We start from the raw sequence: 26,501 nt of genomic DNA on the forward strand, positions 1-26,501 counted from the left end.
ACAAAAGCAAATCAATTTTCAGTAAGTGTTGTCTTAAAAGATGTCCTTAGGTTTGAATTTGAGCCACTCCAATGACAATTTTTGGTGTTCCTGTGAAATTTTTCTGATGATGGGGCACATTTATAAAGAAAACTAAGCTTAAAATTGCATTTCTGAGTATTATTTTACCTAAATTGTTGTAAATGAGTAGCAGATTAAAAATGTTGCTTGAAAAAGACTGTGGCTGATGTATAAGCTACAATCGACAGGTCACAACCTCCCTACTTTGCTCCATTATGATGCATCCACTTGCAAATAGATCCATGTACATCTTTGTTTTCCTCAGTTTTTGATGGCTCAAAACTTTACCGCTGGAAATCTCCAAAATTGCTTGCCATTTTATGTTACTCGATAATAATTAAAAGACCACTGGGAATGCTTTTAAAACAGCTCAGAAGATGATTGGAGTAGGAATTAAAAGGCTTGCTTTTTTTAGCTGGTTTATCCTCAAACTTATGTCTTGATGTCTCGTAAATGGAAATGGTTACGTCTTGTGATTACTGCATCCCAGAGTCAGGCCAGAGTTTTAATGTAGGTTGGTGTGGTTGACAGACTGCCAACTTCAATCAGGACTGCATGGGGTTTAAACGATAACAGAAACCTAGCAGCCCTCAGGAGATTTTATTTGAATTCATTTAGATCAGAAAATTGGACTGATCCAAATGGATATTTTTCTTGCAATAAACAAAAGGATACACATTTATTTAGTATTGCACATTATCAGCAGGATGCTCTTAGGCACAACTGTGGGTTTCTGAAGTTTCGACAGCACTAAAAGCTCAATGATATAAATCATTATGAGCACAAAGGAAAAAACAGATTTGTGGATAAAAATGTTTGGCAATGTCCATTTTGTTATTTTTAAAGCAAAGATGAAATCAATTAAACTGTGTTGCTGGATTGATTAACATGTTTGGTTTTGAAACATTTGACATCTCAATAGCTTTTAGATTAATGCTAACATCTGCCCACAAGCATGAATTCAATTTGTAGTTGGCACATGACAAATTCAAGTACAAAATCCCAAGAACATCAATAATTGGGTCTGTTCATCTGCTTCCTCTTCCCTGAATTTACAAATTTGGCTGTTTTTACCAAAGATGTTCCTGTATTTTTATTTTTAAACTTTGTTTTAGAATGATTTTTGCTCTCCGCTGGTGCCTCTTGCTTGCTAAAAACCCTTTAATGTAATCTGCTAGTTATTTCTTCAGACCATTATTACGTAACAAGTCAAGATAATCTGGATTTGTTAGAATCATCTGGATTGAATTACAGATGTTTTATGGCAGTAAAACTCCTCACTGCACACACTTTTCTCAGATAATATGAACCTTTTCACACTTTTGTCTCTTGTTTAAACTCTCAAAATTCAAAACTTCATAAAAAAATTAGTTATTATAGAATCAGAACAAAGATCTGTTCTCGATCTAATATCTTTGTCAATGTGGCGAGCCAATCGCATTCTGCCCAGGAGATGCCGCACGGAAGAGCTTGATTGTCAACGTCATCAGCCAATCAGGCCGCAGAACACAGTGCCGTAAAAACAGAAAAAGCATGAAAAACTGTACCTAAAAAAATCTACTAAACAGTGATACCACGAATGGTGAACTGCAACACAGCGATCAAAATTATTAAACCTCTGCCAGGATTTTATTTGCTTTTCTTATTGCAATTTTAAGAACTTTTGAACTGGAATTTTATAATTTTTTGAAATAGTCAAAAATTGTGATTTATGTAAAATACAGTTTTTCTCAGTTGCTTTAGTAAAATTCTCAGATCAGAATTGAAGTTTGCAAATTCGTGTGTGCATTTCTCAAAACAGTTTGTACAAACAGCAAAACACTATGGATTTCTTGCAAAAGCCTGTAACTTGCTCAAAATCTTTAGTTCATCTCTCAAAACTAAGTCTTTATGTCATTGAACATGTCAGTGCCATCAGAATGTCAAGTCCTTGTGTCATTGTCTACGAACAAGACAGTCAAATTACTTAGTCATGTTGTCAATATAACTGTGTACTTTAGAGGGAGGTTCCGATGTAAACTATGGCTAAAGTTTTGATGACAATTATTGTAAAATGTAAGTTACACCTTTTTTGTTTGATTGCAAGAGACTGGACAAGATTCACATTTACACTTTTATTGTTCATATTGTAATTTGTTTACAGACCATGTCATACCAACAGAGAAAAAAACTCACTGCAAACAGTAACACAAAGGGAAAAAAAGATAGGACAATATTCTGCACAACAGTACAGGCAGTGCAGTAGGAATTGGTGTGGTCTTCCTACACCTCTTGTTGTTCCTGTATGTTAGGCCACAAACTCTCATCCACATCACAGCGAATATCCTCTCTTGCAATGCAGCGAAATATGTTTGTCATATTATGACAACTTGGTCAACCATTTTACGATGAACTAATGACTAGGTGTTTTGAGGACTAAGACTATTGCACAGTGAACTATATAATACATTTTGATCAACATGACATAAACAATTGATAATGTAGCAAAGAGCAGAGAATTGTACATAATCATTTGCATGTATGTACCAAAGCAATTGCAACTTGTTCAAAGAAGTGAGAAACTGCTTATGTGGTGTGCACAAGTGACATCATGATGTGAAGATTGAACAAATAGTTTTGGGAATTTCATTCTGATCTGAGAATTGTACTAAAGCGACTGAGAAAAACTGTAATATTTATCATATATAATTTTGTAATCAAAATTGTTTTAACCCAGCAATGCTTTTCCCAAACTTTTGACTGTTCAGTTTTTCATTTGTATTTTACTTCCTTATAAAGAATGTCTCCTACATTCTTAAAATGGTTTGTGTTCTTGAAAACTTCTGCAAACCCCTGAGTTGAGAGACGAAACAGAAACATTTGCTTGTGGAAAAACCTCCAGTAGTCTGGACAGAAAGCATCTGCATAGCATAAACCTTCCACTCTTCTCTGCTTAACATTGTTTAACACACATAGAACAGATAGATCCACACGGTGAAGAATGACATACCGGTATACACCAATCCCTCAGGGAGTTTGGCCATTTCCTTTCAGCAAAGACAGCAGTCCAGTCTTAAGCAGAGGGAATGACATTTTTGTAACTTTTTTGGCATTTTCAATTTGAGTAGAATCAGGACACCCCAAAGGCTGCACTGTGAGAGTGGTGTGTAGTTTGTGTCAGAGGGCATTTTGCTATAATTTAGAGCCACTCTGACTCTGAAATGTACTTGAGCTCAGGCTGCTATAAATGGAAAGATTGGACTGGCCTGAAGCCATCTTGAATTAACTAAATTAACTTTGGGTCTACAGATGTGTGGGTGTGGGTGTGTGTTCGTACACCTGTGGATTTCAAGTGGTGCTAGTAAGGAAGTTAACAAACTTCTATATAAGATGGAATACTATAGATTCTGTGTTTAGACAGGGTGGAAAGCAGAATTACGCCGTTTGGTGGAGTCTTCTTTATATTTTATATATTTTTATATTAAAAATACCAATAAAAATATTGGGTTAAAAGGAAACAACTACACTCTAAAAATTTGTATTGCTCCAAAAAACAAATAAACCACAAAAGTATTTCCCAACATGAATAGCGCAAGATACGGTTGAAAAGCAAAAATCAGAAATTTTAATTTGCTCTTGACCTCAACTGTCAACTTCCTGATGGATGGATGGATGGATGGATGGATGGATGGATGGATGGATGGATGGATGGATGGATAGATAGATAGATAGATAGATAGATAGATAGATAGATAGATAGATAGATAGATAGATAGATAGATAGATAGATAGATAGATAGATAGATAGATAGATAGATAGATAGATAGATAGATAGATAGATAGATAGATAGATAGATAGATAGATAGATAGATAGATAGATAGATAGATAGATAGATAGATAGATAGATAGATAGATAGATAGATAGATGTCACAGGTAATTACTCTTGCATCTTCAGTGTACAACAGCAAGAGTTGTAACTTTTAAATTAAAAATTTAAATAGAATTTTTAGATCTATTTTTAGCCCTCATCTCTCTATGTCCTTATTTTATCATGCATTTTAATCTAAAGATCTACAGATTTCCCAAGAATGATTTAAAATATGACCTCGCAATACAAAACGTTTTACTATTTGGGACGTTTAATTCCCAAATGTTTACTTTCTGACATTTTTTCTCAAATCAAGTCTGTAGGTTTTAGCCTCAAATGTCCAGTTTAGCAGCATTGCCCTGATTGCATTTGACATAATACATTAATAATTTTCATGTTTTGTGTCTTAAACAGGCAGTGCTGCTAAAAAACATGTTCCTCCAGCTGCTCGTGCAGCGTTGACTGTATTTACTTCAGTCTAGACTTCTCATAATGGTTCTTTATTGTGACAGTGCCAAATGGATTACCAGCAAAGCATAGTCCACAATGAACAACTTGTGTGTGCCTCCATGTATGTGGTCAGTTTTTGAATGTTCTGTTTTAAGTCCCACTGTTCCTGCGCTTCTCCGCTCCCTCACAAGTCCAGAAATTGAATCAATTCTGCTGGAGGAATTTGGTGGCACGGTGGATATAAAGAGCGCCGTTGTAGAGTGGCCACAATGAGGCACGGATGGATTTATGTCGAGCCACTGTGATATATTCAGCTCAGTGACAGACGGAGGCAGACTGTGAGGAGCGCAGAGAAGAAGGCATTGTCCTGCCACTCAGGCTGAACTCTGACCAATGTGCTTCATACTGACATTCGAAATTCCTCCTGCATCCCCCAGAATGTGACGTATTATGTGTGCTTTATTTGTGTGGCATTTGTTAAACTCCTCTGATGTCACTGTACACACTCAGTGGCCAAGTTAACCAAAAACCCCTTCATTTATTACATTAAGATATTGTTTGTTTGTTTTTAATTTCCGTGTTCAGTCACCAGTAATTTTTAGATATTTCCTGAGAATGTTTATGACTTTTTAAATAGAGAAAATTGATAGACGCTGCTTTTGTTTGAGGACATTACACTCAACTAAAATAACTGCTCAGCTCTTCACAGGCCCATCATGATTGACCTTTTCTCCTCCTTTGCCCTTGCAGTGCTTCTGGCATGCGTGTCGTCCTTCAACGTGGACCAGAAGAACGGTTTGTCCTTCAGCGGCCCTTTGGAAGACTTGTTTGGCTACACTGTCCAGCAGTTTGAGAACAGCGAAGGAAAGTGGTGAGTTAAAATTCAAAGTACATAATACGAACGATTTCAAGTCGCAAAGTTTCAAACAAAAAAGGCTCCAGATGCAGTTCAACATTTTCATGAAGCCCGGTATTGTGCATCTCTAAACAGGATGTAGTCCAATTGTTCCAAAAGATCTAAAAGAAACAAGAAAAGAGCACCGTATAACAAAGAAACTTCTGTACTAAAAAAGTCTGAGAGAACAATAACATTTGAAATCCTAAATTGAACCCTGTAATAATTCAATCTTTAATATCTCTCAAGTAAAACTGAAGTATGTATTTCGAAATGAAAATTATCTATAAACACAGTCGAAAACAGAATATTTGTTGGGTTACTTCAGAAGGATCTTCCCAGTAAAGAAACATTTGGAAAGTTTATTCAAAGTGAGAAAAAATGTTAACATTGATTTTAAAGGAAACAAACTATAACCTGTTGAAAATAATTACTGATTTCTAGATACGCCTGTTTCATTTCTAGACCTTACAATGTAGAAAGACAAGTTATTTTTGTAGCAGTAAGTTCATTTGGAGTTTTCATGTGCTTAATAGTAATACAGAAAGAAATTTGTGTTATGGCTGGACTAACAGGAGGAAACCCAGGAGCGGGGAGGTACACAACTAAGGCCAAAACATTGGTGCAATGAATTTAGTGGCTACTCAGACAAAACTCCAAAAACAGAAAAGAACAAACAGAAAGTCCACATGAGCTGTGTTTTCATTACGCATTGCACAAAACTTTATTGAAATTTTAGAAATGTCATAAAGACACAATTTCACAATTACACCATTTCCAATAAAACATACGGTAATTATGCGAAGAAACGAAAGTCAACTCACATGATAAGTCATTCAAAAACATGGCGACGGTTGTGAACAACACTTTGATTTACAGCTGATGCATTTAAATTTCTACCGTGGCTCTGGCACTCATCATCTGTCAATGGAGGCGTCGGCGTCTTATTCCGTCATGGAGCGGTGAGCTCCTTACACTTGGGAGTGGCTACGGATAAAGGAGTTTTGGGAAATTGCGGTTGGTGATTTTACAGAGGAGCTGTGGATCCGACACTTTCAACAAACATGCCTCAGCTCTTCTGCCTTCCTGTCAAAGAAGCGTGGTATCCGGTTGTTGGTCACATGATTCATTTAATTCAAATAAAGTGCTTCCATTGCAGTTTTGCGAAATATGGCCATTTCGATATGCCTCAGAAACCACCTCCTCCAAGCGCAACATTTTTTTTTCCAACAAACAGGATTTTTTTTGAGGAAAAATCAAACAAACAAAGCAAACCTTGAAATATCTCAAAATGCGATACCTGTAAACAAAGTCTATCTGTTTTTTCTAGAAAGAGCTTCACATAGATCCACTCATACATAGTCCTTGTGTTTCTTTTAAACAAACACAAATGGAGTTGGTAACTTTCCGCCCTAAAAACTCTGTAGACCCTTTTCCTGCTCCTTTGGGGTAAATTTTACTTTTTGTTTTCTAATATCATCTGGTTTCAGTGCTTAAAAAATCTAATGTAAACAAGATAGTCTCTATATAAACACACTGCAATGCAGATAATAAGCTTGCTAATAGACTTTCGTTATACCGTACACCACAAAGCGTCAGCACCGTAAAATCTCTACACTTTATGGCCCCACCCAGCAGAAATGAACATTTGATTGGTTAATTTAGCTCTTAATTGCTTAACAAACTCATTTCACTGTGGAAGTCTGACTCCACAACAAAAATCTTGCCAACAAATGTGCCATTTGTAGCCTCTGGATGCTTAGAAACAACAACAAATATTCAAATATTTCATTTGATGGATCCAATTTGAATGTTTTGATCTGTTCAATTTGTCTGAAAAAGTGTCTAAAATAAGATTTAAAGTTTTGGGTTTTGTAAAATCAGTTCATTGTTAACTAACTACCAGTGGCAAATCGTAAAAAAAGCAATCGTCTTGTTTCAGGTCCATATTTCACCCAAACTGCAGCATCGTAAATGCAAAGATTATTTAGGTATCCTTATTGTAGAACATTCACAACTGTTTGTTCATTTGAATGATGTATGTTTCTGATAGCATGTACGTCACACAAAAACACAGATTACATTACTTGCTAAAGTGGTAGATGGTTATTTGAGGAATCATCACTAGCAGAATTATGAGGTCAATAATAGAGATTTTCACAAGGAAAAATTGAGAAATAACCATCATACACAAGGCAGAAAATAACTGTACAATAACTGTATTCAGCAGACGATGATCCCAAACTGTTGTTTTGTTTGCAAAAGTGTTTTAATTTAAGATTACTTTTGCTGGGGTTTAAATTGAAAAGCCTTACTTTACCTTTAAAAAAAATAATAAAGGGGCACACACCAGTTGCGGCTGTAACAAGGACCTGTCTTTACTACTAGCAGTTAACTGTAAACTGCCCACCCAAAGTACCCAAACCCAGCCCGTAAATACACCGACACCAAGCATCCGTAACTTACTGCCAAAGCAGTCTGGGAAACCATATTTTAAAGCCTTGTTAAATGCTGGTTAGGCGTTGTAAATTGACCTCATTTTTTCTACAATTATCTTTCAGTTACTCCAGTTTTTCTGGGGTTTATTTTTACGCAACATGTTCCGCTCGACATTTGAGGTGACTGTACTTAAGTGGAGCTGCTCTGCTGTAGGAATCACTCATGTGAGATCAGTTACAGTAATTTACCCACTGATAACAGGAGACATATGTGACTCCACCTCTGCAGTTCTTTCTCTAGGTCAGAGAAAAGAATCATTGTTAAAGATCTACCCCAATGAAAATCATGTTTTTGGTGAACATATATGTTTATATGTTCCTTGTGGCATTTTTCTGATGATGGAGGACATACATTAAGAAAATTAAGCTTAAAATTGCATTTCTGAGTATTTTTTTATTCAAATTGTTGTGAATCAGACAGAAAACACAGTTTTAAAAAAGGTTATGTAGAGAATATGCTGAGCTCCCTGCTCTGCTCCATTCTGATGCCTCCACTTCGAAGATGACTAGATCCGTGTACGTCTATGTTTTCCTCCTCTAAGCAGGCATCTGGCTCAAAATTGTACAGCTTCATGGCTCAAATATTGTTATGTTAGGTAATGTTAGATTGGGGGTGTAAGTAACTGTAAGCTAGCAGGAGAGATTGTAAACAGAGAACTCTCAGCACCCACAACTCAGAGGTGAATTTCTAAAGAACTACTGCTGCTCCACAGAAACTATGTCCTAAAAACAACACGTTTTTATTTTATTTTAGAAAAAGATGGCATACACATAACTATAAGAACACTAGGAACACTTTTACAATAGATCAAAAGATGATCAAAGTGGGACTTTTGGCCAGTAAAAAAGTTAAAGCTCAGTGGATCAACAGAGGAATTTAGTGAGTTTTGAGACATGATCCCGAGTGGTACTGATGGATTCGACCGATGGATCTCTGAGAGAAAAGTGAGGCAAAAAAAACGGAACAAACAGCCTTCAGACATTGATGTGTGACTGACTTAAGTGACTGATGAATTGCAGATGTCCCCGCCAGGCCTCCACCCTCAGCAGTGTTGAAAGGTTAATCAGCAGCACAACAAAAAATGTGGCGCAAACACTCCATGATTTGGTTCCTTGTCACTTCCATTCTCTGTTTTCTCTAATGATATTGCAAAACTGCTCATAAATTTAAAAATTGTTGATTCAACCACTTAAGTTGCGAAAATTTCCAAAAATCTAATTTGTGTTAGGACTTAAGGGAATTTGGTACCACTGAATTCATGTTAGTGTCAATATAAATGATATAATAACAACAAAACATGTTCTGATTTGAGAAATGGTTTGGAAAATATCCTTTATGATGCAATATTTGCTTATTTATCATATGTTAGCATGAATGTCTAATTGGTGTGGTAAATTATGTTGGTTTTCTTACAGGCAGCGAACAGCCAGCCAAGTCTGTTGTTGTTGCACTCTGCCTCTGCTTTCAAATGGCCAGGCCTCATTAGGCTGGAAGAATGTTAATAAGCCTGAGTGTTCAGAGGAAAGCAGATGACCGCCTGCATTCAGCACTGGATAGACACTGTGTTATCAAAGGCACACATGGATGTGTGACACCATCATGACCCTACAAGGCCACTGAAATTAAAGACATTTTTGTAAAGCAGGTGTAGTTTGCCCAGAAGAACTTGGTGCGGTACAGAATAAAAAGATAATTCTTACAGTCTTTATTGTGTCTGGAAGACATTGCTAAGGGCAGCCACAAGAGCCAACCATAAGCAGCCAAAACAGCTTTCTCAGTCAATCTTAACCAGTGGTTAACGCTTCATTTAACCTTGTAACTGCGATTACGCTAAGATCTTAATTGCTTCGGACCTCAGAGGTGGGCCTCACAGTCCCTGCTATCAACCTATCAACGCTTAATTTTTATTGAAGAACTACATTTTGTGCTTATTATCATAATTGTCTAACCACCGTGCTGTTTTGTGGGTTTTGGCTACATATCCAATCTAATGCTAGTTCCAACTTTTCTCTGTTTCTGCAGGGTTCTGATTGGATCGCCACTGTCAGGCCAACCTGCAACACGAACCGGGGATGTATACAAATGTCCTGTGGGCAGGGAAGGGAACAAGTGTGTAAAACTGGACCTGCCAAGTAAGAATAAACAAGATAATAGTTGTTGTAACATTTAAAAAGTGCAATATAATATGCCTTTACATTAGAAAATTTGTATTTTTGGATAAACTTTTCAAAAAACAATGAGTTAGCTTCTTTAGGTTCTCACAAAAGCATTGATTTTAAACCCTTTGTGATAAATTACTCTTTAGTTTGAGTTCAAACCATCAAAATTACTAAAGAAATATTGTTTCAAATAAACTGAGCAGTACTGGAGATTTTGCTAGATATTAAAACATAGCTAAGTTGCTAAATCATAAGGTCCCACTACTCAATAATATTTTGATCTATTTTAATAACAATTCCAGTGGTCTTTTAATTATGATTATGCAGATCTTTTGCCATTTTTAAAGTGTTGTTTTCAAGGACATACTTTCTGCAGAGCAGCAGTAGTTTATCAGAAATTCACCTCCCCACTCGGGCTGCGTGGGTCCCGTCGCTGGGATGCTCCTGGTCCGGGGGTCTCCCCCTCACTCCTGGTCTGGTTGGTCAGGCTGGGTAGGATCTGGTTCCCCTAACGATCACATGGTTCACTTTGGCAGCGTGCATGTAGCTCCACCCCCACGTTTACGAGCACACTGGCACACTGCTCCATGTCCGCTTTATCCCTCCTCCTAACCCACAGTGTATCTATGGACAGATACTTTCCGCTTATCTTAGTGTCAGAATTTCATGTTTGGATGTAATATTTGCCTTTTTGCAGAACTAGCATAAATGTTTCACAGCTTAAAATAATAACCTATTGAAATTAGCAACTCAGCACTTGTATATATACCCCTCTCCCTCCCCTTTAATAAAAATAATTTGTATATATACTTAAAACACAAAATGTAACAAACAATTTAAAAAAAATTTAAAAAACAACAACAACAAAAACCGGAAAGGGGTTGATACAAATTTACACCCTGGCTATCCGAAGATTCATAACCCCTTTTTGTAACAGTAAAACCTGTCCAACACAAAAGGCCTTCAGTGCTCATATGTTTGCTCAGTTGTTGGACAGAACAAGTACAACAAAAAGAGAAAGAGAGAGAAAAGTTATATTGTTGTTTCTCAGTTACCCATAACTAAGCTCTTTGTTTTACGCATTCTCCCGCCAGCTTACAGCTCCTCCCATCCCCAACCCAACATTACTGGTGCAACAAAAATGGCGAGCAGTTTTGGACCTATCCAGCCGTACTGTTTTGAGCTAGATGACAAAACAAAATGTACCTGAATCTAGTCGACTACAATGGGATGCATCAGAACAGAGCTGTGCAAGAGGAGCTTGTGGCACACCCAAAGTATTGAATCTCAATCTAGCTCAATCTTTAAGAAATTATTTTTGAACAGATAATTTGACCCAGAAAAAAATTACAGAAAATTATCAAAATATTAAACACATGAAAAAGTGTGATAAAACTCCAAGATTGGTTTACAGCAATAGCTGTAGTAAGCTGGAGACAAATTCTTGACAATAAACTTTTTTGTGTCATTACAGCGGAGTGCGCTTTGAATTGGACATGTTTTAGTTTAGCAGTAAGGAAGTTTTAACTGAATTATGTTGAATCAGGCCTGTTTTTTCCATTCTATAATAAAAAAAAAAAAGTAATCATAATAACTGTGTAGTTGGAAAAACAATCGTCTCAGGAAATTCATACCTTGTTTAGACTCTTTGTCTTTTCGGATATTATCAGATAGCTGAACACAAACTAAAAGTCGTTTTTTTGTCTTTTAATTTATTTAATTTTAGTCAACTTTGAAATGGTTAAAGATCAGCCAATTTCACTTTTAACTGGTTTTGCTCAGCAAAACTTCAAAATGCGTGCCTAGCAGCAACTTCTGCTCCAGTCTCCTGGGGAGGAAGTCTGGTTCATCTGAGCAGGAAGACAGTAAATAAACAATGTTTTTGTGTTTCATCCTTCCAATTTATCTTAATTAAAAAGATAAACAAAGCTTAGCTCCCAGTCAGCAGCCTGCCAGGCCCCAATTAGTACTCTGTTTGTCTCTGCACTGGGCAAGTGGGAACAAATGTGTACCTCAGACCCTTCAGATTGATGCTAAAATGCCACATCCCAGCTGTTCACACCTCAAATGTATCAAACAGTGGAAGCCATAGTTTCCTGCTGTTGGTGAATTATCAAATAGGAGAGGATTTGTTTTTTATCTCAGATGAGTTAAACAAATGCAAGATTTTAGAAGCTCAAGTTTAGCCTGGAAAACATTCACGGAGAGTTGACTCAGCTTCGCATTTGGAGCCAGACGACTGGAAGTTGGTTACATTATTAAAACAGCAGGAACGGAGAATGTTTCCTAAATTTAGGATGCAAAAAAGCTTGACCAGATACAGTAAATATTCCATGAGTGTTTATGAACACTGGCTCATCAGGATGTGTTCATGTCTGTATTGAATTAAAGGAAGGTTTTTGCCAATCTTCTGTTATTTTTGATTTATTTAACGTCAACACCCAATCACAACAGCCCTCTCATGGATTGCACCAACCATCTCCTTGCAGAGCTTTCACACAAGTACGCACAAGCAAAACCATAAGAAGCAACACTTAATTGTGTGGTTGTGGTCCTGAAATACTGAAACCCCTCCAAACTATAAAGTAAAGAGTTGTTATGCCATGAGCATTACGTGTGACGAAACGCTGGGAAAAGTCCAACACCCATGATTTTTGGGGATGTCTACAGCATGGTTACATTCTGTTTAGAAATAAAAATCCATGTTACAAAAACTGCAGTTTGTTGGCTGAACCACTGCACTCTCAGGCTTCAGGCTTATAAAATAGGGAATCATAACTCTGGAAATCTCTCAAATTGCACCATTTAATCCACCCCACATTTGCTGAAAAGTTTGCGATATAAGAAAATTTATTGTGTCTCGTTTTTAAACATTTCTGTGAATTATTTTAGCTTTTTAGTTATTTTTTAATTTTTTTATGGAAACCAGAAAAGGTAGCTACACGGGACATCCCTAATTGGATGATGCAGTTTGTCCATCATTTTAAACAATCGTTATTTGGTATGAAGCGATACTGGATACCATCACCCAGTCCGCGATCACCCATGGTCCTACCTTTTCAGGTTTCTTATTGTTTTTCGTTTTTTAACTTTTCATTCTGATTTCTGCAAATGACTTTTTTTTGTAAAATGTAAAGCTGTTTTTTTTTTAATACTAGTTTTGCTTTTTAATTTAATCTTTGCGATGTTTTGAATCGAGTGACTTGTTGATGGGATTTGCACTTTAGGGTCAAAATTCTCACACTAACATGTAGCTACGCAAGTTTTTATCAGGCCCTACGCACCAAATGCGTGGCCCATCAACGCACGTTGAAATTTAAACCAGGTCGAACTTTGACCAATCAGGGTCTCCGATTTGGTAGTGATGTAAGCATGCCGTCCGTTTTCATTTAGAAAAGACCCAACCGTTTGCAAGTTGCTCATGGAGGAGAAATGATTTATTGTGCTTTGTGCCTGGCTGTATTTATGACACCAAGTCTTTTATATCATGTGCCCGGTCTGAGCGCACAATAACATTTGCCAAAACAATGGGCATGAAATCATCTTTGAATCAAGAACAACTATCACATTTTGTGAAAGATTATATGGCTCACTATTATCTACAGAAGAACACAAACTTGGTTCTACAAACCAAAAGTGAGATCATTCAGGCTTTATTCTACAGATGCACCGTTCAAGCAGAGGAGTATATTTGAATTTTAAAAGGCAACACCTAGAATTCTGAGTTATTTTAGGAGGATAATGCCCAATTATACTCTGGATATGACTGTGTGGGTTTGAGACAGTGTATGTAAACCCAATTAAACACACAAAAAAATAAAGCAATAACAACCCAAGGGCTAACATGCAAAAGGAAGTTTTTACCTCTCAAGAATGCACAGATCAGCAGAAGACATCAGCAGTTCATTTACTTAGTTTCTAAATAATCAAAAGAGAGTTTTTGGTCACACAACTAAAGTCTTCCTTGTAACCAGTAACAAAGCTTGGACATTTTAGCTCAGAATATTTCACATGACAACTTTCTATAGCTGTTTATTGTTAAAGATAGCCAAGAAGATTTGGTCCAATTTGTTATGATATCTATCAGGCGCCGCTGGAGACAAAGCATGCATTTGTTCCTGCTCACAGTCCCATAATGAGTCCACGGTATCCCGATGCTTATCACGTATGTCCCCAGATACTGAAATAATAATCAACAGTAGCTAAACGTCTCAATTTTTCTGTTCGTTCTTGTGATTTCTTTTTATTTTAGTTAAAGGTCAGCGCAAGGTCTAAAATCATACATATTTGGCTTTTTCAAAGAACTGAAGTAACATTTTGGAGAAATTTTTTGGTAAAACTGGGATGTGTAAAAACAATGGTAAGAGGGAACTTTTCAGCTTTTAAAAGCCCCTTTTGAGATGAGTTCATTTAAAGATTGATACCATTTTCAATGGTTTAGTGAGAACATGTGGATCCGTCCAAAAGAGAGTTTAAATGACATCCAGAGCATTCCCAACACATTAGACGGTGCTAATTTTAGCCACATGTTTGGATTACTTAATGATTTGATTCCCCTCGTTCATTTCCTCACATGATCTGCGGCTAACGGCTTTGAGCCGCGCTCAGAGAAAGAGCACTGTAAAGTCGTAAAACAAACCACGCTGGATTACATGTCAGTGGTTATTACATCTTCTGGACGGACGGAAGTTAAAAGGAGGGCGAGCAGCACTCTTCCTGTGGGAAAATAAAGGAGAAGAATTTCTCCAGCTGTTTGTCTTCTCTGCTACTTTCTGTTGGTCTCACTCTGTTTATTCATCTTTTTTTTTCTTCTTTAGAAAACACAACGATTCCCAAGTTACGTGAGGTCAAAGAGAACATGACCATGGGAACCACATTGGTGACCAATCCCAGAGGAGGATTTCTGGTAAAGAGTTCTATATTTTCTATAAAAAGAGGAAAAAGAAGACTTGCATTTACTTATTTCCCTTAAGAAATTTGGCTCCAATGAGCACATCCATTGAACCTTTGGGCCCTGTGGACACGGTGTGCTTGGCTTGTCATTTTCTATAATTAGTCCTCATGTCATGGGAATGTAATGCTGTGAATCAATGATGAAGATAAAGTTTAGTCTTTGATAAAAATCGGAAAATGCTTGATTTTACTAAGAATGCTGACAAGAATAAAAATGAAAGAACTGTATTTATGCAGCTTGTTAAGTGTCAAACGAAACTTAGTCTAAGCAGCTGTTGATGTAACTGAAGCCAAAACCCTTAACATGATGTGCTAACGTAACTCTAACATTTTTCCAGCCAGAATTGTCCCCTTTCACTGTTCGCACAAACACAACTGAAACGTTTCAAGTGGGGCCTTTGACTGAGTGACCTTCCATTCTGTAAAATCACTAGCAGCCAGACTGTTTGGAATTTGTATCTTATTTGCAAGAATATTATCTTCCTTACTTCATGATATTATGTGTCTTTAACACTCAATTCTGAAAGTCCCATGTTAAATGTAGATTTGCTTAATTTATGTGCTGTCATTCACCTAAGTTAAATGTAGAACTAGATTTCTTTAGGGCTTATTTGGAGATCCACCTGGTAACAAAATGTTGTTTTTGGTGATGTTGTGACATTTTTGCTCATTATGGTTGAAATATATAAAGAAAAGTAGGCTTAAAATGCATTTCTGAGTATTTCTTTATACAGATTGTTGTGAATTAGAAGCAGATGAAAAAATACTGTTGGAAAAAACTTGTAGTTGTGACGTAGGCGCTACAGTCATCGGACCAGAACATCCCTGCTCTGCTCCGTTCTGATGCATCTACTTGTAGTGAAAAGGACCCATGTACGTTTTCCTTGCCTGAGCTGGCATTTGGCTCACAACTGTACAGCTGGACAATCCCAATATTGCTTGTCATGTTTGTTGCACCGGTAATGTTAGGTTGGGGTTGTGAGGGGCTGTAAGCTAGTGAGAGAGAGTGTAAACTAAGGGATGATGGGAAGTAAAGGCTTACTCTGCGCCAAAAATCCCACCCACAACTCGGAGGCAAATTTTTAATAAACTGTTGCTCTCCAGAGACTATGTCCAAGGAAACGGCAGGTTTTAAATTTTGACTAAGAATGTCATCATCTTTATTAAAAGACAACGGGGAACACTTTTACAACTGATCATAAGAAACAGTTCTTCTATCAAATGCATCTACTTGCAGCCAATTCAAGCTGCTAAAGCTTCCAGTGAGCATCACAGTATAAAAGAAGGTGGAGTTGTTTAAAAGATGACAAATGTTGGTACCAGACAAATGGAAAATATGGAAAAACTGTCGAGAACAGTTGACAGACGCAGCAATGTGTTAGCAATGGAACCAGATACATTTATATAAACAGAACATTCCAAACGGCTGCACAGTAGTGTAGTCGGTAGCACTCTCACCTCACAGCAAGAATATCCTGGTCCAAAACCCGGCTGGGTCCTTTCTGAGTGGAGTTTGCATGTTCTCCCTGTGTATAGATGGGTTTTCTCAGGGCTCTCTGGCTTCCTCCCACAGTCCAAAATCATGTTTCATTGGTTAATTGGTATCTATAATTCATCCTTAAGTGTGTGTGAACCTGCAACAGGCTGGCTCCAGCAACCCCATGACCCTGAAATGGATTTAGTGGGTTCTGAAGATGAATGTGCAGATGGAGAACCTTGCAAACTGGAAGTCTGCCATAACAAAAAGAAAGAGAATAAAGAGAACTGGATTGGTCTTTCAGTATCTGCATGTTACCTTCAGGTACACTTGTCAAAATGAACATGCTCCCTGCTGGATAAATTAGGATAAAACCATCAAGTGGATACAATTCACTGTGTGTCTGGGCCTTAGGAGAAAAGACCCAAAGCTAGAGCTAAAAAACTGAAAATTGAATAAACAATTGAGAGAGTTTCAGAAAAATTAAATAGAAGAATGAATAACTAAATCCTGCTAGAGCTACACAAATTTACTATCTTTTAATGCTTTTTCTCTCTATTCTATTATTTTAAGCTACAAGACCCACTCCAATCATCATTTTTTGTATTGTAGAAGTGTTCCTAGTGGTCTTTGTAATTATGATTATGCCATCCTTAGCCAAAATAAAATAAACTTGTATCATTTTCAAGGACATAGTTTCTGTAGAGCGGAGTTCATTCGAAATTTGCCCCAGCCCCCCTTTCCCTCTCCTTTGCTGAGAGCTCCGATTGTGGCCTCGCCGAGTGTATTTTCTACGTCACAAATAAGCTGTTTTTAAAATTAAATCTTTTCATCTGCTCCCGATTCACAACAAATTGAATAAAGAAGTTCTCAAATATGCAATGTTAAGCTTAATTTTTATTTACATATGTCCTCCACCAACAGGAAAACGCCACAAGAACATGTAAAAAACACCAAAACACAATTTTCATCGTAGTGGGTCTTTCAACAGTTTTTTTTACCCTTTCTAGCTGCTTTCATGTGACTTGCCAACTTCATATTTGCATCAATGCAGTTAAACGAGCTTAACTAATGTTGTGGTTTGAAATTGTGAGCATTTAGCATGAGGCAGCGCTGTAAAAATTCATAGTGTTGTTGCAGAATGTTGGATGCCACATGATTTGACCTCCATGGTTCTGAAGCATTTTGGAGACGAAAATAGGCCAAAAAGTAATTTTCGGCTTATTGTGTGTTCTTTAAAAGTTTACCTCTTAAAGAACACGCACTAAGCCAAAGGTGCAAGGCACCTTTTTTCTCTGAAGATCTTTTGACATTTCAAGACATTTTTTGTTTTTGTTTCTCCTCTTGGGCCCCTCCAATAGCCCTAACCCCACCCTTGACCTCCTGTTTGTTGAAAGCGAAGCAGTTGCAGCCTTGTCTGTGTCTCGTCTGCGCAGGCATGCGGTCCTCAGTACGGCTACATGTGCGGCCAGCAGCAGTACATCTCAGGGGTCTGTGCCAACGTCAGCTCCTCCTTCCAGATCCTCAACTCCGTGGCTCCAGCAGTGCAAGGTACGCAGCCGGCCAGCCAAAGGTGCAGAAGCTCTGTACAGGAAGTGACAGCATTTCCAAAGATAAGAGATTATCGTCTACCCGTCAAAGCGGAACCACCCAAGACCCTGCTCACCCTCCCTTCATAGAACAAGCATATACGAAAGTTCTTCTTAATGTAAACTTGTCTGCCACCCCCTCACTGCTCCCACCTCCCATTCCTTAAATCATCGCTGACCGGGCCCAGCCCAGTCCTGCTGTGTTGTATGCCCAAGTTAGGAGACAGTTTACTGGGCTTGCACTCAGTTTCCCTTGAAGGAAACAGCTCAGAAAGTAAACAGTCAATGGTCATTGTTTCTTTCTGTTTCTTTTCTGCTTTCTCTGTCTTTTCTTCTCTTCCTACACCACCAGCAGACCGCTCATATCATCTAACAATGCTCCAGAGCGTGCAAAACTGCTCCAGCAACACTCCATGAAAATAAATTGCTGAATCAACAAATTTACGGACTGAAACTTTTACACAACTGAACTTTTTCTAAGAGTCTAGATTCAATTAAATGTAATTGCTGCCCCAATTTCCTTTAATGCTACAGTTAGATAATAATCCAAAGCACCAGACCAGTGGTTCCCAACTTTTTTCAGGCAACAGACCGGTTTAATGTCAGACAGAATTTCCACTGACAACCCTGGACGAAGGGTACAAGTGAAGTGGATGTTTTTATTTTATTTTTAGCTTCCAGTTGAAATTTATAGGGTAAAGTTTATTTTATTCATCTGCAAAATACCTACAGCTGGTTAAACTTTATTTTCGCTTTGAATTTTGTGTTGAAACCATTGAAATGTGATATAGATTATTTTCTTAACCCATAACTGTTAAAGTGTCAGCCTCATCAAGCATAAAAAGAAAAACTGTTACAAAAACTGGTATTTTCTAAACATAATAATAAACGTGAATCCGCTGGTAGACCAACCTTAGTAGCGGAATTCCTCATAAAATAAGACAGCTGGTTGCTAAAAAATATTATTAAGCTTTGTGGGAACAACAGTTTGGAATCAAAACTCCTTGTTTTTGTCAGTTGAGTGCAGCTTTCTTTTATCTTGAAGTTTAAAACTCTTATTCTGTTTCTTTTCTCTTTTCTGCAGAAATACACTTTTTTCAATTTATCCGTCGGAGCAGCCACTTACAGAAAGCAGCAGTTAGATTTTCGACAAGTGGCCAAGCGACTTCACATGTGCCAAGAATGAGTTGGATATTGTGGAGAGAATCCAGTAGTTTTCCAAAATAAAACTTCTTTCAGGTTCTGATTGTGAAAAAATAAATAAAAAATCTAGGCAACCCAGAAACAAGCGTTGGGGATCACTGCACTAAGTTTCACACTAATGTTGACATTGATTTAAAATCCATCAATTTCAGTTTTTTTGCTTTTAACCTTAAATATCAAACTACAAAATAGCTGAAATTTGTTAGAATATTCCTAGTGAGTTTTTTCTACAACCAATTTAATGAGGACCTGTCAATCCAATGACCAAACACCAAATTTGGTAACTTTAATATAAAATTTTTAGCTTTAATCTTTGGTAAATGGATGCATTGACTTTAAGTACACATTTGACTTGAACCGGTACTTTGTAATATATATGTTTAATATATATATATATATATATATATATATATATATATATATATATATATATATATATATATATATATATATATATATATATATATATATATATATATATATATATATATATATATATATATATATATATACACACATACATATATATATATATATATATATATATATATATATATATATATATATATATATATATATATATATATATATATATATGTATAAATATTGAATTTCTTGGAAAAACTGCAAATTACCTTTGAATAAGAATTTTAATGACTGTTAGGTCATCAAATAAAAAAAAACAGTCCTATCTTAATAATGTCACATTGGTTATTTACTGTTAAATGGATTAATTAAACTTTTACTATTTTATTTCTGCGGTCCAAGAGTGTGCCAGGAATCTGGACATCGTCATCGTCCTAGATGGATCCAACAGCATCTACCCGTGGACCAGCATCGTTGATTTTTTGGTCAGCTTTATTCAGAACACCACCATCGGGCCACACTTCTCACAAGTGAGTGATGTGACTGAATCCTGGGACACAATGAGTGTCAAATTGCTGTAATAAACTGCATAAATATTTTGCCATCTACTCTTGCTGTCTTTACAGTTTTTGTAAGACAATACTTTTGGCAATATGCAAAACTTTGCTTTTTGTTTTGTTTGTTTTGAATTTGATAGAATTTGAATTTAAACACATTTCAGTACCACCAAAGATGCATAATACTGTATAAATGAAATTTAAATCATAATAATAAAAATAAAAAAAGAGAAAAATCGTTAATAAAAAAGGCAAGAAAAAAAGCAGTCACACAAAACAGTGTTCTTGGAGGACTCCAGGAATAAATGACTACCGGTAATTATTTTTATTTTAGCAATGCTGGGTTGGCAAATGGTGCAAAGGGTTTTCCACAGGGCAACACTGGACAGTCTCTTGGCTACAGAGAGCAGTGGTTTGAAATCCATGGCTGCTGGATAAAGAACTTTGTGTCATTTCAACCCTGGTTGGATCCAGCCACATCCTCTGCAGTCAATCCGGGGGGAGGCGGGTTGGGGAGTGAGGGCAGACATTTAAAAGAGTGAAAAGAAAAATATTTTTTTACAGGACAAATGTTTATCTTCCAGGTGGGCATAGTGTCTTATGGAGAAAATGTGAGTCACCTCGTCAACCTGAGCCAGTTTGACAACACTGGAAAGATGGTGGAATTTGTCTCGCATCTTCCTCAGCACACTGGCACAAAGACCAACACTTTCCTGGCCATTGAAACTGCCAGGTGTGCAACACCGCCACAGATTTGACATTCTCTCACAAGATGATCTTAACTAGCTCCTTACAGCTGTTGACTGTGGGTTTGTTTTTTCAACAATCAGGAAGGAAGCCTTCCTTCCAGAGCGGGGTGCTCGGCCCGAGGCTAAGAAGGTTATGGTGATTGTGACTGATGGGGAGTCACATGACTTCCATAAGCTTGAAAGTGTCATCGCCAAATGTGAAAAAGATGGTATCGAAAGGTTTGGCATTGCTGTAGGTATATATTTATTTATGTTAATGCACATTCGGGAACATTTGTTTACACTACTGGCTTAATGCAGAGGAAAGACAGTTTTTCCACATCTGTTGATATCTTCAAACATTAATGTTGGCTTTTTAAATTTGGGATTTGTCCAAGTCACTAGGTAGTTATTGAACTTAGAATGTGTAAATCATTTTTAAAAGGCCACTCTGATTAAGATTGTGTTTTTGGTGTTTTTAACATGTTATTGTGGCATTTTCTCAAAGTGGAGGACATATATAAAGAAAATTAAGATTAAAATTGCATTTCTGAGTTTTTTATTTAGTTAATTGTAAATGAGGAGCAAACAAAAGAATGCCGTTTGAAAAAGAGCGTATTTGTGACGTAGAAAATTACCTGGATGAGCCACAAGCTTCCTTCTCCGCTTCACTTGCATCCACTTGTAGCCGATTAGATACGTTAACGTCTTAGTTTTCCTCGTCTGAGCATCTGGCTCAACACTGTACAGCTGGATAGCTCTAATATCGCTCGCCATTTTTGTTGCACTTCTAATGTTAGGTTGGGGATGTGAAGGGCTGTAAGCTGGCGGGAGAGAATGTTAACAAATAACTCTCAGTTCAGATTGATGGGAAGTGGGACGGAATTGCTTTTCACTAACAACTCTGAGGCAAATTTCTGATAAAAATACTTCTACTCTGCAAAAACTATGTTCTAGAAAACAATCGTTTTTTTCTATTTTAGCTAGAAATGGCAAAATCATAGTTAAAAGATCACCAAGAACACTTTTACAATGGATCACAAGATGATCATAGTAGGGCTTTGATGGATTTTAGGGTCACATCATTTACCTAAGTGTACAAAAGTGTCATACGGTTAACTTTTTTTTTTTTTTTTACTTTTTAAGGTTTTAGGAGACTACAACCGTCAGAACAAAAGTCCAGAAGAAGTAAAAAAGTTTATCAAAGAGATTGAGGGGATTTCCAGCAAGCCCCTGAAAGATCACTTCTTCAACGTTTCTGATGAGGTTGCCTTGCTGAGCATAGTGGACACTCTGGGAAGCAAGATTTTTGCCTTGGAAGGTAAACACAAAAATAGCCTCAACATTCATAAAAGCCTTCACATACTTTTCAGGGCAGACACTGTTACAGGCAATAATTAGAGACAATTCCTAAAAGATTACATTTAAACCCCATGTTTAAAGCACAGGAGGTTGAATGATCAAATTGTAGATAATTGACTCAAAAGGGAAAGTTTGCCAAGTTTGCCACGATTCTCTGTTTAAAACTGAACCGTATGACCGGTGGCCCTGAAGTGCAAATCACATCAAATAATCTCTTGAAGCAAAAACGTTATTTTAATCAAGACTGTTAAAAAGGCAAAATAATTAATAAAAAAAACAGCATTGCATTTTAGAAAACAAGACAAAATTCAAGAAACTAAATGTAAAAACCAAAAAAGGACATGTCAAAAAACGAAACCGGAAAAACAGCTGATTGGATGATGAGACCCAGTACAGCTTCAACCCAAATAACATCCCAAATGACATCATGCTGTCAGCAATTGTACCTACCTTTTCCTGTTTCTCATTGTGTTACATTTTTTTAACATTTTGTTTTGATTTTGGTTGATTACTTTTGCTTTCAGAAATGTTTTTTTCCGTTTTCACGGAAACCAGAAATGCTATAAAATGTAGGAAAAGAAGGGTTGTCTTTGTCAGCACATCCTCAAACAGAACACGGTACGACCTGCTCCCCATTGAACAAAATCTATATCAAATTCTGTACCAAACATACAATACTAACACAAAACATAAAATGTTTCTCTCAAAAAACGTTGAAGAATCTGGACTGTGAGATATTTTTTTACATCTCTGGCTTAGAGGAAACACTTTTGCACTCTGTTATGTTATGGAATTGCTGTTTAAAAAAAAAAGATCATAAACATAGACTTAAAAGTTTAAACTCCATTTAGTTACAGATTGAAACATACAGTATGTTTTGATTAGTATTGAAGTTCATTTATTAACCAAATCTATTCTTTTTCTAGCTACAACTGGTAACTTCACCTCTTCCTTTGAAATGGAGATGTCCCAAACTGGCTTCAGCGTACATCCTATTAAGGTACGCATATTTTCAGTCACTTATTTGTAGCTGAACAACGATATGTGCAAAGTGAGTGTCTGTTTTTTTTTAACAAACAAGAAATAAATTACTATTAGAGAGCAAAGTTTTCAAAAGACAACTCTTCAAGAAAAAGTTTTCTCATTGTAATAAAAGCCAAGGCTTAGAAATGTTACATTTCTATATATGTTACATGTTATATTTGGAATACATTTTTTCTGTTTCATATTTGTATTTTGTACATTGTCTCTACCTCTGTTTTATATTCCTAAGTGTAGTTTTTTTCCTCTGAAAATCTGATTTTTTTCTTCAATAACATCGACCTGCAGATGGAAATTAGCACATGGCTTAAATCTGTCACATTTACATTTGTTTTTTAAAGTTCATGCAATGTCACTCTCTTAATAATAAATACATTTTAATAAATGTTCAAGTAAAGTAATCATATCCTCATATTGGAGTTGAAATGTTTGCAAGGAGAAAATGAGGATCTTCTATGCATGTGGGCAACAAAACTAGAACATTTTAACAGAAAATGAGAACGCAGACAGTGCTATCTGTGGATCTAAAGCCTCTTGGGTGATTGCGTGTTATTAGACTCAGATTGCTTTTAGAGACAGAAAGAGACGCAAACTCATAAAGCTTAAGAAATGGCTGTGCGGCTGAATCAGGGAGCTGCTGATTCTGCCCACTCACAGCCTGTGGGGGGTCATTCAAAGGCTGCTTCCTGTTTCTGCCTAAAAGCAAACAGGATTCTTTCTTACGCCTTTCTTCCTGCTCCTGACTCATGTTTATCACTTCCATCATTGTGTCATCTAAATTTAACATGATGGGGAGCAAAAGTCCAATTAAAAAAGCCTCGCTTGACTTTGATTGTGTTATGGCTAATTAACCAGGCGGTATCCTGTGTGACTAAACTCCTTCACTGATTAAAAATGGCAAGCTTTTTACTGAATTGGGATATGAGTCACAATGACATTGTTTTACAATTTCCTAAAAGCTTATTGAAATTATTTTTTAGGAATTCCACTAAAACTTGTTAATATATGGTATGTTAGTTCGGCATAATAATCATTTTTACAGCTGTTTGCAATATTTTTTCTCAAATTCTAGGATAAATTTGATTTTCTTCCTTAAAAATAAAGCTTTCAAATTCATTTGAAATAAATAAATAATATGAATATTATAAAATAAAAATATATCAATTTGTTAATACACATTCAATTCAAACAATGAATTTGATGTGAAATTTAAAAAGGATACATGAACACACATATTCCTAGTATTGTTGCTGAGATATTTCTCGTCAACTTGTATTGTTTACTTACATTGATAGGAAGTATCCATTCAACTATAAACCACCTTACAAGTACTTACAAGACCTTTCATGTCAAACCCATAGGCTTAGAAGAATCTCATACATTTCTTAAATGAGATTTAAAAAGTTTGACGTTTTGGTAGCACCATAAGGTACGTCGAAATGTAAAGATGAAGTACCCAAGTACTATTTTTGTTTTAAATCAAATCAAAATATATGAATGTTCAATTTTTATTTATTTCAAGAAATAGTCACTTAAAAGATTTACCTAACAGTTATTATTTTTCAAACTTCATGATTTCTTGTGTTAAAAAAATAGTTTTGCCATTATGGAGATGCTTATACATTTTTACAGATTTGTATTGTTTTAACAACAGTTTTAACTTTTAAGGTTAGACACAGCATAAGGTAAATATTGGGGCTCATTTTTTCATTTTGCTTTTTTTTGATAAACTGGTCCTTTTTTTTTTTGATTAATTAAAACAGGAAGAAAACGATTATTATTTTTTGATAATAAAATTTCTTATTTACAATTAGTTAAATCTATTGGGGCCAAGTTCCTGTTTGGTTGAATGAGTTCAAACAATATTTCTTTGCAGTTTATCTGAGCTTTTAATCAAGTAATCTGACCCCACTAATTTAATGATCGCATTTATTTTGATTTTTTTTAGATTAATGTTAACTCCCATTTGTAAAAATTAATAAAGTCTGTGGGCTTTTAATCTATCTTGTTCTTCTCCCACAGGACGGCATGTTAATGGGAGCAGTGGGAGCGTATGACTGGAATGGAACAGTGGTGATGCAAACTGCCAAAGAATCTCTCATTCCAGGGAAAACTCAGTTTTACGACCCAAAATCTGAGGCTGGATATGAAGGCTTGGCTGGATACCTGGGTGAGTGGACCTCCTGATCCCCGTTGGTGCTGTGTTTTAGGACTGTTTTGACAAACAGACATAAAAACTCTTTAACGGATACAGGCGGATAAATATTAGTTTGCAGCCACATTCCAAGCCTGAATGTTGTTTTTTGCTCATCTACGTCACAAAGAAGCACATTTATAGCTGAACTGAGCTGAACTGATAAATTCAGAGTTTGTGCTGTTTGGAGGAAGAAGAAGGAGAATTTGTTGAACTCTGCCTGCAGATGCTCCCATCTCCTTTGCCTCGTGTCTCATAAATATTGTGCGCACGCTCCCCTCTCCTTGCCGTTGCCTTTTATGGCGTTTCAACCAGCCACCGCATCTTAATATTGAGTTATTTAATCAACATGTCATTGAATGGAAAACTGGTGGGTCTAGGCTTCCGTACTGTAAACTCAGCTGTTGGCACATCCTGAAGGCCAGACTGCAGCTTGCTGAGTGGTTTCATGCTTTTCTGAGAGGGTGTGTGTGTGTTTCTGCCAGTTTCCATCCACGTTTTACAGTTTCTTTGTGACAACCAGTATAAGCAGAGGTGTTAAAACACTGATGGATGTTTTGGCTCGGTGCGCTTGGTGTAACAATGGGGGGAATGCATGTATGTGCAGGATATGATGTCAAGTCAGCGACCACCCGTGATGGGGAGCTGTACATCACAGGGGCTCCACGATTCAACCACACGGGGCGAGTGGTCATCTACAGTCTAAATGGGTCAGACCTGGTCATTTCACAGACTCTGAAGGGAGAACAGGTGAGTTGACATCCCAGCCTCCACCCATAGTTCCTAATGATTCATTCAGATTACGGAATGTATAGTGGATAGTGAATTAATGTGATAAATGTGTAGGTTCATTTTGGCTCGCCATTTCTGCTTGTAAAATTTAAAAAAGAAAGTAATTAATTGTCAAAAACAAAAACTGATATACCCTATGTATATTCTATCCCACAATATCATATAACATGAGTCATATATTGAAAAAGGCATTATATATTTATATAGATTTTATAATATACCCAGACTTATATGATGTCAGTCACAAATACATAGCAATAGCCATGACTCAAAAACATTTTTTCCTTTTTTTTGGTGATGTAAATAATCATTTAGTGTTACAGTC

The 26,501-nt window shown here is 36.6% G+C and overlaps 1 protein-coding gene across 2 annotated transcripts in view; it reads left to right on the forward strand.

The window, feature by feature from the left end:
- Positions 1-26,501, forward strand: part of itga1 (integrin subunit alpha 1) — a 61,021-nt gene that overhangs the window by 20,195 nt on the left and 14,325 nt on the right. Inside the window, exons 2-12 of one of the 2 annotated variants that reach the window (XM_023960678.1) lie at positions 5,112-5,232; positions 9,778-9,887; positions 14,732-14,820; positions 17,781-17,895; positions 19,905-20,032; positions 20,644-20,792; positions 20,890-21,040; positions 21,934-22,108; positions 23,076-23,149; positions 25,213-25,360; positions 25,992-26,134. In XM_023960678.1, the coding sequence (XP_023816446.1) occupies positions 5,112-5,232; positions 9,778-9,887; positions 14,732-14,820; positions 17,781-17,895; positions 19,905-20,032; positions 20,644-20,792; positions 20,890-21,040; positions 21,934-22,108; positions 23,076-23,149; positions 25,213-25,360; positions 25,992-26,134 (1,403 nt within the window). Of the gene's footprint in view, positions 1-5,111; positions 5,233-9,777; positions 9,888-14,503; positions 14,615-14,731; positions 14,821-17,780; positions 17,896-19,904; positions 20,033-20,643; positions 20,793-20,889; positions 21,041-21,933; positions 22,109-23,075; positions 23,150-25,212; positions 25,361-25,991; positions 26,135-26,501 lie in introns of those variants that run through there. The other variant, XM_023960679.1, reaches the window with a different exon arrangement.

This window comes from Oryzias latipes, chromosome 12 (genome assembly GCF_002234675.1).
Source record: "Oryzias latipes chromosome 12, ASM223467v1".
Classification (NCBI taxonomy): domain Eukaryota; kingdom Metazoa; phylum Chordata; class Actinopteri; order Beloniformes; family Adrianichthyidae; genus Oryzias; species Oryzias latipes.